Source organism: Sphaeramia orbicularis, chromosome 4 (assembly GCF_902148855.1).
Source record: "Sphaeramia orbicularis chromosome 4, fSphaOr1.1, whole genome shotgun sequence".
NCBI lineage: Eukaryota > Metazoa > Chordata > Actinopteri > Kurtiformes > Apogonidae > Sphaeramia > Sphaeramia orbicularis.
In genome coordinates this window covers 21574549-21589864 of record NC_043960.1, presented here as the reverse complement: position 1 = coordinate 21589864, position 15316 = coordinate 21574549, and the positions used below count along the sequence as shown (strand labels likewise).

The window sequence follows — 15316 nt, the reverse complement described above, 5'->3', positions numbered from 1 at the left end:
TTGTTTACCTTTTGTCAGCATTTTGTTCAGTCATAGAATGATCATCGGTCTTTCAATGGCATGTTTAATGTATAAAAAAATAATTGCCACATCATTCAGGTGTTCCTGATCCCCTGCTCCACTTTCTGCTGTCGAAACTCTCATTATTTGTGTCTATTGATCAGACAATCCTTTATCACCCACTTCCACAAATTCTGTTTGGGTTCTGCAGCTGCCTTTGAATTCCTACTACATACTGGTGAAGCTCTTATCATGTGTAGGTAATACAGACACACACACTTATCAGCCATGGCAGAAGTCCCTTTTTTAACTGCATGTTTGCTGAAAATTCCTGCAGTCCTTCTTTAGCCCCATACCAAATCTGTTTGGAGATAAAGGATGAAAAAAAATGTCTGGAAATCTGGTTATCTGTTCTTAACCATCAGAAGTTACAGGAAATGGTGCGACGTCCAGCTGGTTTATAATAACAGCGTTATTATAACAAATAAGCATCTGCAGATACACTTATATGCAGGATAAATGCTGTAACAAGGACTTTGACAACGATAGGCTTTGTGCATTCACACACCCAAGTACATTTACCCCCACGTGGATACGTCAAAACATCAAAATGCTGTTCCCCTTCTGCTTGTCTATGACTTTTGCTGCTCCTGCCGACACTCTGACTGCCCATCACATCACCACCTGGTCCTGGGAGTGTCTCTCTGAGGCTAACTGAATTTTTCCTCATATTTCAATAAATGATTATTATGCTTATAACTACGGATTCTCACTTCCTCCGCCCACTATTGCTTACCGTCTTCATTTGTCTTTACAATATCCTTATGATGTTATACTAAAACAACATTTGGAAATTACTGAGAGAGAACACTACAAAAGTGATATGAAGTTTTATTTATCTATAAAAATTCTCCTGGTAACATTTACATTTTGGGGAAAAGTGTTAAGATTGTTTTAATTTTTCTTTAAATAAAATATCTGATCATTTGCACATATACTGACATACTATTACACACTTCACTACACGATATAATGATTTCATGTGATAATATCAGTTAAGTGAAGCCACAAAAGAGATTACATGTTTTAAAAGTAGTAAAGATCATCACATTTAACAGAAAAAAATAAAAATTCAATATCAGAGAATAAAAAAAAAACATCTTAAAATGACTTAAAGAAATAGCTAAGTCTATCTATGATTACAGGTGAAAGAAGAACATAGAATTATTGACAAATTAGCCACAATAAAAAAAAGAAGAAAAAAATATACATATAGAGGGAAGATATATATATATATATACATATCAAACTATAATCACCGAAACAGGTCAGTCAATGTAGACGAGGCCGTAGCTTTTTTGAGGCGCGGGACTCCGAGGGAAACAGGAAGCGTTGAACTCAAGCTCCATGGGAACGTGAAGACTACAGCCAACGGGCAAAGCATCGTCCTCAGAGGGAGACGACTCCTGAGTGAAAGGAGAGGAAGGGTAAGTGAAGAGTGTCAGGACACTTTAGGAGTATAATGTCTATTTGCACTGGAACAACACAAATAACTATGCTAGTGAACCTACAGAAGTACAGTCAAATATGGAATATTTTCTAAAACAATTGTATATTTGAATAAAATTCAAAGACATCTACTTCAGTTAAGTGAGTAAATGAATGATCTTCAATTGAGGTTTTAAAGGCTAATCCTAGAAATTATTTTAATTAAAAGCATTTAAAATACATTGAACATTGTTCTATCTCAACTTATGGCTCTGCTCATCCAATAACCTTCAACATTACTGTTGTCTGTATTACAAATTACATCTCAATTATTCATTAAAGCGTTCTCGATGGACTATAGCGTTCCTGATGGCTTGAAGGTAAAACCTGATCTAAATAGTACAAATCAGAAAAAAGTCACGGTCATAAGCTGACAATATCATTTCAAATTATTTATTTTTGTATTTTGCATTATATACGAAACATATTGGTGCTGTGACCCTGTTTTATACTCATCACTACAGTAAACCCAGGACTTGCCTTCACTTCTCCCTCATATAAAAATATAATAAACAACATATAAACTCCAGTCTGAATGTAAAGTTTCTCTTCTAAGCAACAAGTGAGATAAAATTGGGGAAAGTCTTTATACCCATCACTGGAAACAATTAGAGAACAAAATTACTGACATTGTTTTTAATATGAGAAACATGATTAAAACAGGGCTGTTGTGTTTGCTCAAACAGTGATGATAACGTTAGTGCTTTTCTTGTGCAGAATTAAGGATGCTGGTCACAGCCAGGCAAGCGGCAAGCTCCATCCCCGGCGCACAGTGTTGCAATCCTCACTTGGAGCTTGGCTTGCAGTGCCTGGCCTCCTGTCTGTAAATGTGTTAAACCAGCTTTCACTTGCCCTGAATTTGTATAAATAATGTATATACATTTATCCACAGACTCTAACAAGTGGAGCCTCAGGTGAAAATACTCAGAAATGCATGCTATGCGCATCCCCGAAGGTGGACATCAGCTCCAAACGGACCAACTCAAAAGATAACCACACAGAGAGCAAGAAAAAAAAAGAAAAAAACACAAATGAATAACTTGCCAAAAGCAACCTAAACACGCGCACACACAGTTTTTCTATCACACATACACACAGATGCAGTGCTGTCAGTTTCTAAACAAGTTTTCCTTTCCGTCACACAAACAGCCTCAAGTTCCTTCTGCCAGTGTTCTGAGAAAGCTTTTAAACTCTGGAACAACATCACTCGTGTTTACAGAGATGCGCTTGTACGTTTCCCTGTATTGTCAAAGAGAAGACTGAGGGCACAAGAAAAAACAAAAGCTGTTGGAAGTGTTCCAAGATTGCAAGAAAAGGTGCAAGTGAATGTTAGAACAATCCAGTTTGGTACTTAGCCCAGTTTCAGGCAGACCTGCAGGCTCAGGAGACCTGAAAAACGCACAACCAGTCAAAATAAAACCAACACCACAGAACATCACATGGTCATGAAAACAAAATGATGTGCAAATTATAATATCTAAATAAATGTAGTATGCAGTCTTTCCCATATTCAAGATTTTGTTTGACGTGGTCATCTCAAGTCTTAAATTGATGCACATCTTCTCACCAGGGTTTTCAGTGGATCTCTTGTATCACAGTTGAGGTAGGAGAGTACCTTAAGTTAATTAAAAATTATTGCCATTTTTTTATGGAAGGTGTGATTTGGATTAGTGGGAGGTTGAATCTTTCTGTCATCAGTGAAAGAACTCTTTCTCTGTCTACGGCTACCTTTGTGTTATCGCTATGAACATCCCCTTTATCATTATGTGCAGGAACAACCTCTGAACTGTAATCACACCTTAAAAATTGAAAGTTTTGACAAAGACAGATCTTTTAATGTGCTGTTTTTAGTCATTTTAATACCATGACAGGCTTCCTCGTGTGTGCATGTTCCATCAAAACAACTTCTCTCCTGACACTATTTTGCAAATGCATGGTTGCGGCATCCTTCACTCAGTGTCACCGAAGAACCAACCAAAAAACCTAGATAGCATTTTCTCTCACTCCAAAATGATAGTGGAGGCTGTAGACCTACAATGGTGGAAAAAAGTCTTTGGACACCCTATACCAGTGTTTTTCAGTGTTGGGGTCGGGACCCCACGTGGGGTCGCCTGGAATTCACATGGGGTCGCCTGAAATTTCTAGTAATTGATAAAAATAAATAAATAAATAAAATTCCTAATAAAAAATACATAGCGAGTTGACAGAGACAATCCTAATGCATAACAGACATGACAAACTCTGAAGCTGAAACTGAAGCACTCTTTCATAATTCATAGTTTGAGTTACTGTTTTTTCAGTATTAATTTGCAGCTTTGTAAATCTGAGCTGGACTGACTGTACATATCCTGACCAAGAAAAATAGAATTCTCACTTTGTGCAGTAATCTACACCTGGCTTTTCTGCCTCCGTCCATAATATATATTATATAGACTAAATGTGTCTAAAATAAACGTTTATTTGCAACATAGTATAGCAAACTATTACATGATCAAAAACAAATTAATTTTAGCAAAAAAATCTCTCTGTTTTGAATGTCTGGGGTCGCCAGAAATTTGTGATGTTAAAATGGGGTCACGAGCCAGAAAAGGCTGGGAAACACTGTCCTATACATTTGTGATATACTGCATTAAGAATCACTCTTAGGTCACTGAATTCTGCCAAGTATTGTTCCATTCTCCAAACCCACAAGCTCTCTTCTGCACATGCTCTGTTCCATCGAGTTTCAGAAAGATAATGAAACACATCCACGGCATGGCATGGTGAAACTGTCAAGAATTTACTTATTTTTTTCTTTCTAACAAACAAACCAAAAAAAAAAAAATCATTTCCATTTGGTTGTGTCTGTCTGATGCAGCCACACCTTTTGAATCACAAAAAAGATTTTTATACAGATATTTCACAATAGTATTTAAGACTGTATAAAACTTTAAAGGTGGGGTATGAGATTTTAAAAAACGGTTCGAGCAAGCTACATTTTGAAAATGCTCAATTCAAAAGTCCAAACCCTTTTCTTCAGACAACCCTCCAAAGCCACGCCTCCAGAGTACTGGCACGTGCAATGCTTGTTCTCAAACGTTCACAAGTGCTGCACAGCAACAATTCGTCAGCTCCGGCTCCGATCCATGCATACCTCATTCAGTCTCCTCCAACACCCCCGCTCTTACAGAACAGCCCCAGTTCATACCTGTCTGTCTAACGTTACATTTCCTAGTGATCTATGTTAGTGACAAAACAGTTTACCTGTGAACTTTCCATCCTAACATAGCTAATATAGCCAAGCTCTGGCTCTGGTTTTGTTTCCTGAACAAATACTCCAAGACTTTGAGAACGCACGATTCATGCATGACGAGGGGTACGCGCAGAAGGGGGAGGGACAAATGGCAGTTGAGTTTGATAGACATATCACCGTTCAATCATTTGGATTGGGTGCTTAACCCTTTCATGCAGAGTGGTCACTACAATGGACAGTTATTCTACAGTTGTTCTCATATATTCATGGATTTTGTTGTTTTATTTCCATATCAGCCAACAACAGTGGACGCTAATGCATCATCCCATAATACACTGACATTCATACCATTACTGTAACTTTGCTGTTCTTGATAAACGTGATCTAGAGTAACACGATTAAGTGTAAATCAAGTGCTTATTATTGCTATAAGTCTGTAATTAACAGTTTTGGGTTTTTTTTAAGTTTTCATATAGAAATGATAAGTTACTACTCAAAAATCACCAAATTTACCCAAAAATTACCCTAAAACCACCTAAAAATTGCTCAAAAACCACCTAAAAATCACTCAAAAATGACCCAAAAACCGCCTAAAAATTACTGAAAAACAGCTAAAAACCACCTAAAAACCAACCAAAAATTAACCAAAAAACAGCTAAAAACCATGTAAACACCACCTAAAAATCACACTAAAAAACAAACCAAAAAATTACCCAAAAATGACCCAAAAACCACCTTAAAACCACCCAAAAAACCCCTAAAAACCACCCAAAAATTATCCAAAAACCACCTAAAAATCACACAAAAAATGCCTAAAAATCATCCAAAAACCACCTAAAAACTACGTAAAACCACCTAAAAATCACACAAAAATGACTCCAAAACCACCTAAAAATTAGTCAAAAACCACCTAAAAATCACTCAAAAATTACCCAAAAACCAACTAAAAACCCACTTAAAAATCACCCAAAAATTACCCCAAAACCACATAAAAATCACCCCAAAATGACCCCAAAACCACCTAAAAATGAGTCAAAAACCACCTCTTTTTTTTTTTTTTTTTGCATATTATTTCCATGAAGTGAGTAATGACTGGTATTAGCATGTTAAAATGTGAGAAAACTTCACATTAGTACTACTAAAAATGTCTGGTAAAGGTTCATACTGTCTTCCACATATAATTTTTGTACATAATTCATTTATCAGACAAACTAGTAAAGCAAGTAAACAAAGAATTACCCCTGTCTGAGAAATGCATTAAAAATGTTTATATTTCAAAGTTTTCACACAATATATCAGTAAATACCTGTTTCTTTACTTCAAAAATTAAATGAATAGTGTCCAGCTGAGTGGACATTTTTACAGCTCCCTGAAAAATAGGTTCATAAGAAATTTTTTTTTTTTTTTCATGCCTAAAGAGGAATAAAAACACTCAGTAAAAAAATCTTGATTAAGGGTCTCATAATTCATGCATGAAAGGGTTAAAATGATTGGATGGTGTTTTTTCAGGCATGTCCATTCCACAGGTGACTAAATTTTTTTTAATTTTTTGTTAGAATATTTAATTAATTAGTTGTAATCCAGGTGTGAAGGAATATAGTGCAAAATGTTCCTTGAAAACATCTCACACCCCATCCTTAATGGTGTCCAAAAACTGTTTTTTTCGCCATTACTGTATGTACTCCAGTGCTAAAGAATTGTGGAGATACACCTGGTTATGTGAGACTAGAGAAGGTGAACAAGGTTTCACTGTACTTCATCGATTAATAAACTGGTTTACCCATCTCTTTCATTTGTTGTTAAAACTGGTGAAGGTTCACAGATGAACAAGGAAGCAAAGAAGAAAACAATACAGCCCTTCAGAGAGGCAATTAGCCAACTTTCTAATCGCTTATACCAAACAAGCGACTTGGGGACCTATTGTTTGGCGGCCTGATGGACAAACTTTAAAAATGTAAAGATCAAATTAATAGGCGAGTATTGTTAATAGGAACACTCACCATTGTTATGCAAAAGCCTCATTGTGGCATGCAAAACAAATACACTAAGGTTTGGAGATGGAATGGTTCGAAGGCCGCTGCCGTTTCATTTCAAAGCATGCATTATACATCATTGTGCATAAAGAGGAAGCCTACAGCATTATGATGTTTTTTCCACGATGATTATCCTTTATTAGTCATTAAAAAGAGAGCGAGAGAGAAAAAATACAACTTTTAAGCACCTGAACCTCGCTGCCAGCATTCCATTAATTGCCTGCACAATGGGGAGAGCCTTTGGAGATTTTTCAATTTCAAAAAATGAAGAGCATGTATTCAGTCGTGCTCATGTTATACCGGCACTTAAATCCTACAGAGCTCACATAAAAAAAGGACTCAAGGTTGCATCCGATTGAAAGCCTCCAACTACAGCCACTTCAGAAATCCATTTAGCAAGCGGGGGGTTAGAACATCTAATTCAAACAGAGTCGCCCTGTTAAAACGGTTGCACCAATGTCTTTTAAAAACATACACACACACATACACACACACACACACACACACACACAGTCTCCGGCACACACTTTTCTCCTGTGTTTGCTTGGCTCTATTGTAAGAAAGATGAAACTGGCACATTGAGAGAAGGCAAGCAACAAAAAAAAAATTAATCTTGCCAGACCTCAGCCATGTGGCGAAGGTGAATGCTTGACTGCACGTAGAATCTTGACCTTTGCATTGGCAGTGTCAAAACGAGTACTCTACAGAAGTGATAAAGAAAGAGGTCTGGGGCATCTGTACAAACATGACAACCGGAATGTCACAACACTGCTATTCAGATGCAACCATTTGACTAAGGAGAAGAATATATGTTTGACCTCAGACACACAATCTTTCAAAAACAAATCCAAACAGTTTAAGTATGTGAAATTTATTAGCTGCAGTGAAGCAAAATAAAATAAATAAATAAATAAATAAAATATTGTGTGAAAATTATATTAAATTCCTATTCTGCACTTACAGTTTTATTCCTAAATGTATTTAGATCAACAACCTCTTTGCACAATAACATAAACGTTTATGAGGACGATATCATTTAATTTAATGGAGGTGCAAAACCAAACAAATTAAGCTATTCCTAATACTCAACCATCTGTGTCAGTCATTCTAAAAGTGTTGAACACTGAGAAAAATGTGCACATAGAAGGAAAAATAAACTTCAGATCCTGTGACATACAAACAAGAAAAGGTTTAAACTAAAAGGAAAATCAACAGGATTCAAACCAGTACTTCAAAATAGTACTGTCATCTCTTTAGGAGTCTACAGTGTGTAGCTATCAATAGAAATTAATTCTAGTTACTTCACACACAAATGTGCACATGATGGTTACAGTATGTGCCAATGGAGAGCTGAGGTCCCACTCCTTCCATTGTTCAGCGTAAAAAATATGGAATGGAAATGAAAAAATTGTGAGATAATAACATACACGTTTGCTAATTTAAAGGATCATTTTAAAAGTCAAGAAAGTCACAGTTTGTGGCAAGGATAGTACACAAACATCTAATTTTGTGTTAAAGAGCTAAAAGGACACACGACAAGGTTGAAACTTTGAGTATCATTATTGTGACATTGTGAAAAAATTTTGTGGAATAAATGTATACCTTTCATGCAGTGTCTTGTGTTGAATTTATTGGAAAAACTGTGTAGTTTCCGAATATAACATCAAAAAATGTGTATCACTTGTCCTTGCGTGACTTTTTGCATGATGTTTGCTGAAAAGTGGGCAAAAATTACCCTTTTTCGGTGACAAATAACTTGAAAACCCATATTAATCCTGTTGCTGCTTGCAAATTTTCACTGAACTTGCTTACTTTTAACCTTAGAAGAAGAGCTTATGGTGTGCCCTTTTGAATGAGGATCAGTTTCAGTGATTTCAGTTCAAAGTCAATGACGTCATATCAGCCAGTTCCTCAGAAGACGTCCTGTGACAATTTTGTTTGGATTTTTTGGCTTCTAGGTAAGAATTTGACTTATAATTCTGTATATAGAGTTGATATTATCATAAATCTGTATGTATTATACACCATTCTCTTTCTTTTTCTGTTGTGAATAAAGCATTACCCAACAATTAAGTATATTCTAATATTAGATAAGTAAAATCATTACTTTTACTAACCCTACCCCCATCAGTTTTTGGTTTGTGGAAAAAAATAAATACCATTGTAAAAAAAACTTGCATTCACTCAATTTTCAATATCTAGCCTCCAAAATTTAATCAATTGTGCCCACCTACATGGGCTACAATTAGTTTATATTATTTAGGCCCATTTACTTTCCTAAAGTGAGATCAAGTTTGTTTTTTTTTTACAACCAAATTTTCATATTCATTTTTGAAACTGCCCACCAATTTGTTAGATTTTGACTTGCTCTGTCAATGATGAAGCCAATTTAACCAGCCAGAATCACTTTAGGAAGGCGTCTATAGATCAATTTATAGTTAAACTAATAAAACAACTCTTACACATGTTATGGAGTAATGCCTAATTGATGTTTTGTTTTTGTTTTTTTTAATTTCAGACTGACTGAATAGGGCTAAGATGCCAAGACTAAAGCCATCCAGGTGTGGAGGAAGACCTCATGGGGAGGATTATTATTTGTGTATTATGAGCAGAAGTACATGTTATGTTTGATTTTTATCAGAAATTAAATGGTTAAATCAAGTAGTGCATAGGCGAAATTTCATGTTTTTTTGTTTCAACCTTGTGTCAATAAAGGCTCAGTGACTTGAAAACCACTAAAGATTTTGAATAAATGATTTCAGATTCAGATTCCTGAGAAAATTTGACCCTAAACGGATTTATTTTCAGTCCATAACCAAGAACCTGAATTTTTTCCCTGAATGTCACTAAAATGCAACTCAAACCTTGAACCTTGTCCAACATACCACCAACACCAAAAGGGCCACTGCCTTGGTATATTTCACATCAAACTTTGACAGTGAGGTGAAAAAGTGATAAAAGAAGTGAAATCACCACAGGTCTGGTCATGTTGAAGCTGTGGAGACATTTCAACAGCTCTGAACAAATGCTGGAGAATGAGGCTTACAATGTGATCATCTCTGCAACTTTTGATGTGTATGTAGTCTTTATAGTTTCGTATTTTCACAGTCTGACACTGCAACACTTTTACAACAAACTGTTTTTTTGAACTTGTAAAATTAGCTATTGAAGTGACAAACATTCATTCATTTTCTGATCTGCTTAATCCTTGAGAGGGGTGTGGGGGATACTTGAGTCTATCCCAGCTAACAACAGGCAAAGGCGGGGCACACTCTGGATGTGTCGACAACTTGTCGCAAGGCACAATTCAAAACAGAATCAAAAAACTGTATTTTGCTAAGGACTGTAATTTTTTTTTTTTTTTTTTTTACAAAATTAGGTCCCATGCAGCACAAGCAGAAGGGGCAGGAGTTTGATTCTCTACACACTAGTTTTTTGTTGTTCAGCAGAAACATGCCATGTGTCAAAAATGGCAGTGAATGGCTGCATTTGCACTATTTTTTAACCTTCTAAAATTAAATCCGACCTCATGGTGAGTCGATCTCGATTACATTCACATACACACTGACTCTGGATCTTTGGTCTTTCATGAAAGTTTTCATAACAGGTTTAACTTCCTTTTTTGTATCCATTCCAGGTTACCTGACCATTCAGAGTGCAGTTTAAGAGCCACACTGAGATCTATTTTCAGCAGGTCAGACGGACACACTAAAGTGGATGATGATGAGGAGGAGGAGGATGAAATAGAGGATGAGGTTAGCCCACAGAGACAGAAGGAAACGTACAATGGGCTTAGACAGTGGGAGGACAGTTCAGTCTGTTCAGGTAGACACGGTGTCAAACGTAGGATGTAACAGGAGAGTCACGACAGACTAGGGAGGAACCTCCTCCTGCAAATAATAGAGTATAACTATAAGATTAAAGTTAAAAAACAGACAACTAGGTGTGCAAAAGCTTCTGACACATGGTGCATTTTTAACCACGTCTCTTCAGGAGGTAATGTATGCACACTTACATACTGTCTGAGCGTGAACAGTTTCACTGAACAGTTTTTACTCTTGAACTTGGTTGTTCTTTGTGTTTTTTTTTTTGCTTTCTTTTTAAATTGCAAAGTGCTATATAAATGTTGCAAAACAAACAAAGTCATAAATTTGCATCATAAATCTAATACTGTATTCCCTTAAGTGCACTGCCTTCTGCAAGTATCAACTTCAATACAGAATGTTTTTGTGTCCTACTGTGGCCAGTGTGAATATGTTTCCACAGATGCACGTGTCTCGACACATACTGTACATCTGCAGGTCCACTCGTGAGATCAATATCAAAACCCCGAAGAGAACTGAATCAAGCAGAGGGAACTTTTCCTTTCATCTTTCCCTCCCTCCACACGTTCTTTCTTTCCTTCACTGTTTCAGAGTGCCATGGACAATCGCTGGCAGACCTTCAGATGCAAACAGCTGCTCTCAGATTGTCACTATGATGAGAAACTGATTATTTAGTCTGCCATCCGTCTCTTGGGACAGCAGCAGTTTCTGTAAGCTACTGAGGACTCTTAAGAGGTTCAGTCCTTTGCCAGAGGCAACAGTAACACTGTAACAGAGGCTCTTATAAATGAACATCACAGAGTTATAGCTATGAAACAGGGAGTGTAAGCCCCAGGGAAGACCTTTGGGAAACATCTCCTCAGCATCTGTTTGGACTGTGTGTCTGCTCCAGAAAAGCCAGGGGTTACAGAAGAAGCCTACCTTTCAACACTTGGAGTTCACCAAGATAGTGTCATATGACTGTTCTAGATCTCACAGAACAGTCACAGAGGAGTCACTATGCTTGGAACAAGTCAATAAATCACACATTTTCTGTTTCACCTGTATTACCACAACCTTTTATTACCTCCGCCAAGTGTAACGGCGGAGGTTATGTTTTCATCGGGTTTTGTCTGTCTGTTAGCAAGATAACTCAAAAAGTTAAGGATGGATTTTGATGAAATTTTCAGGAAATGTTGATACTGGCACAAGGAACAAATGATTAAATTTTAGTGGTGTTGGGGGGGCCTTGGCGGAGGTCTGCGCGGAGGTCCGAGTGCTTTTCTAGTTCATAAAATGATTCATTCAGCAGGTTTCTTAGTCTGTTAATAATTGCTGGTGTGTATGTATTCATTGGCTTTTAGTGGACTGGACTTCCGTTAAATAACTATTATGATGTCTGATCCTCATACTTGCCAAACCTAAATTTTTTTGGGTTTTTTTTTCATTCTCTGTAGACTCAACAACTGCACAGTAGGCTTCCAAATTAATTTAAAGGGTTAGGGTTAGGTGTCATTTCGATATGGTTATTCAGTGTCACAAAGTCAAACAAGTGTGAAAAGTCTTCTCCAGTACAAAAATTTTCAAAGGGGTTCAGGTCTGGACTTGGCTGTTGTCAATCCTAGTGTAAAAGTGACGTCTCTTGCTCCCTGACCCACTATTTTACAAGTCCGATGAGTGTGATGAGTCCTGAAATTGTGATCTTGGAGAATGTCTGTATCATCAGTGAGGAAACAAATCCAGTGATGGAAAAACCTGGTCATTCAGTATATTCAGGTTGTCAGATGACTTCATTTTCTGGACAAAAAACATTGCAAAACCTAGACCTGACCAACACTGGCCCCACAAGCCTGCACTGTTAGCACTAGGCATGATGGGTAATCACTCCATCTATCTGTCTTCTCCCACCGGCTGAGCCCATCCCTCTGGAACATGGTCAGTCTTGGAGTCATCAGACCACATGACTTTCACCATCTTCCTTCTTCTTCTCCACAATATAATCTTTATGTCCTCTAGCAAATTGAGCCCCCCCCCCCCCCCCCCTTTTTTAATAATTATTGTCGCACAGCTTTTTAATCTCGATCTCGTATGTGTGAAAATGTCCTAAATTTCACTATTAAATAGCCTTGAGTTCATGTTTTTTGTTTGTTTATTGAGGGCGTTTTATATGTAAGTTTTAGTTTAGTGTTCCTACTTAACATATTGTGCAGAAATATGGGGAAATGCAGGAAAAACTAGTATAGATACATTAGCAAAATTCCAAAAAAGAGCTCTTAGAATAATTAGTAAAGTAGGATATTTTGAAGCACCTAATAATTTATTTATTCAATGTAATACCTTAAAATAGCCAGATATTGTATATATTAAAATATTACAGATGATTTATTAAGTAAAAAATAATATTGTTCCAAATACCATTCAAGATTTCTTTAAATTAAGAGAGAAATTATAATTTAAGAGGTCTTTATATTTTTGAATGTATGAAAGTGAGGACAAATGTGAAGTCCAGATGTATTTCGGTTGTGGGTGTGAAATTATGGAATGGACTTGATGATGATTTTAAGTTGTTCACTTCTCTGACAAAGTTTAAAAAATGTCTTGAGTATAAGATCATTCAGGAATATGAAGCGAAGATGGTAGATGTGTTTTTGTTGTTATTGATTCTTTTGTTATAATGCAAATCCTCGATGATGTACACATTTAATTTAATGTAAGCGGTGTGTCAGATGAAAAGGATAGGTAAAAAATAAGCTTTTGCTTCTAGCCTATTCCTTGTTTTGGTTTTTGTGTTTATGGTGGTTGTTGTACTGTGTGCGATGATTACTGTACAAACCAAAAATAAACCATTTCTTCATTCATGTATGGTTTTAGAACTTTTTTTATTGTGTTTTGTGTACATTTTTAGTGTGGGTGTATGGATGAAATCTCTACTGTCTGTAACTTCTGCTCCTGCCGTCTTGGCCACAACACTCTTGCAAAAGAGATTAATCTCAACAAGTTTTTTTTCCTGGCTAAATAAAGGTTAATGAAAAAAAAGGACAGACATATACAGATGAACCATTCACTTTCACATTCACACCTATGGGCAATTCAGACTGACCAATTAACCTACTACAGTGCATGTTTATGGAAGGTGGGAGGAAGCCAGAGTACCCGAAGAGAACCCACGCAGACACGCCTCCACACAAACTCCACACAAAAAGACCCCACCGGCATTTCTTACTGTGAGGCAACGGTGCTAAGGATTACACAAGCATGCCTTCTAGCCTTGAGTTCTAATGTTGATTTCTTACCATTTTATTTCACCAAGTAAGTGGTCTTCAATCACAAACATTTAAGATTTTTTTCTGACAAAATTTCTTCCTTGAAAAGAATGATTTGCTATTATTCCTGCAGGTCTTAATAATGTGTTAGACAGTTTTTAAAACAATTTTAGTAGTTTCAGCAATTTCCTTAGTCTTTGCTGTATGTAGGGCAATAATTTGGTCCTTCTGAAACAGAGTGACATCTTTTCCATGCCCACTGGATATCTTCTGACATGGTTGTTTAAGAAATTAAAAGTTACTCCTCACATCAGCTAGGGTTAAATAATTGTGGCAGCTGAAACATATTCATCACTGCAGTAAATATCAAATGGAGGGCTGTTACATATTTGATTTGTTAAAACCAAGGGTGGCTGTGTACAAAACAGGAATACATTTTCCTAATTTAAAATAGGAGAATAATGCTCTCTTGAAGAATTTAGAAATGTTGGCCTCATCTCTGTTGTAAAAGACGTAAAAAGAACTGATCTAAACTGAACTGATTAACATGATGTAAAATATTCAACTAGGCAAAAATTATAATGACAGTGTTTTGATAGTGCAAGTCAATAAACCAATAGCTAATGAAAAAAGTAGATCAATGTCAATTCATGTTTTTATATATATATATATATATATATATATATATATATATATATATATATGTGTGTGTGTGTGTGTGTGTGTGTGTGTATATATATATATATATACACACACACACACATACACACAGGATGGGGAAGCAAAATTTACAATGAACATTTAGTTGTTTTGTGTCAGCAGGCACTACATCAATTGTTTTGAAACCAAACATATATTGATGTCATAATCATACCTAACACTATTATCCATACCTTTTCAGAAACTTTTGCCCATATGAGTAATCAGGAAAGCAAACGTCAAAGAGTGTGTGATTTGCTGAATGCACTCATCACACCAAAGGAGATTTCAAAAATAGCTGGAGTGTCCATAAAGACTGTTTATAATATACAGAAGAGAATGACTATGAGCTAAACTATTACGAGAAAGTCTGGAAGATACTATTAAAAAAGAATGGGAGAAGTTGTCACCCGAATATTTGAGGAACACTTGCGCAAGTTTCAGGAAGCGTGTGAAGGCAGTTATTGAGAAAGAAGGAGGACACATAGAATAAAAACATTTTCTATTATGTAAATTTTCTTGTGGCAAATAAATTCTCATGACTTTCAATAAACTAATTGGTCATACACTATCTTTCAATCCCTGCCTCAAAATATTGTAAATTTTGCTTCCCCACCCTGTGTGTGTGTGTGTGTGTGTGTGTATATATATATATATATATATATATATATAGTCCCATGGAGACATTGATTTTCTCTTTGGGGTAAAAATGTTGGGAATCATTGTATCATTTCCATC

At 36.2% G+C, this 15316-nt stretch overlaps 1 protein-coding gene across 2 annotated transcripts in view; it reads right to left on the bottom strand.

Moving 5' to 3' along the window:
• Nucleotides 1-76: 76 nt before the first annotated feature.
• Nucleotides 77-15316, bottom strand: part of LOC115418668 (adhesion G-protein coupled receptor D2) — a 98828-nt gene continuing 83588 nt past the window's right edge. For both annotated transcript variants that reach the window (XM_030133210.1, XM_030133211.1), the window contains exon 25: nt 77-1466. In XM_030133210.1, coding sequence (XP_029989070.1) covers nt 1329-1466 — 138 coding nt within the window. In that variant the 3' untranslated portion in view covers nt 77-1328. The remainder of the gene's footprint in view (nt 1467-15316) is intronic.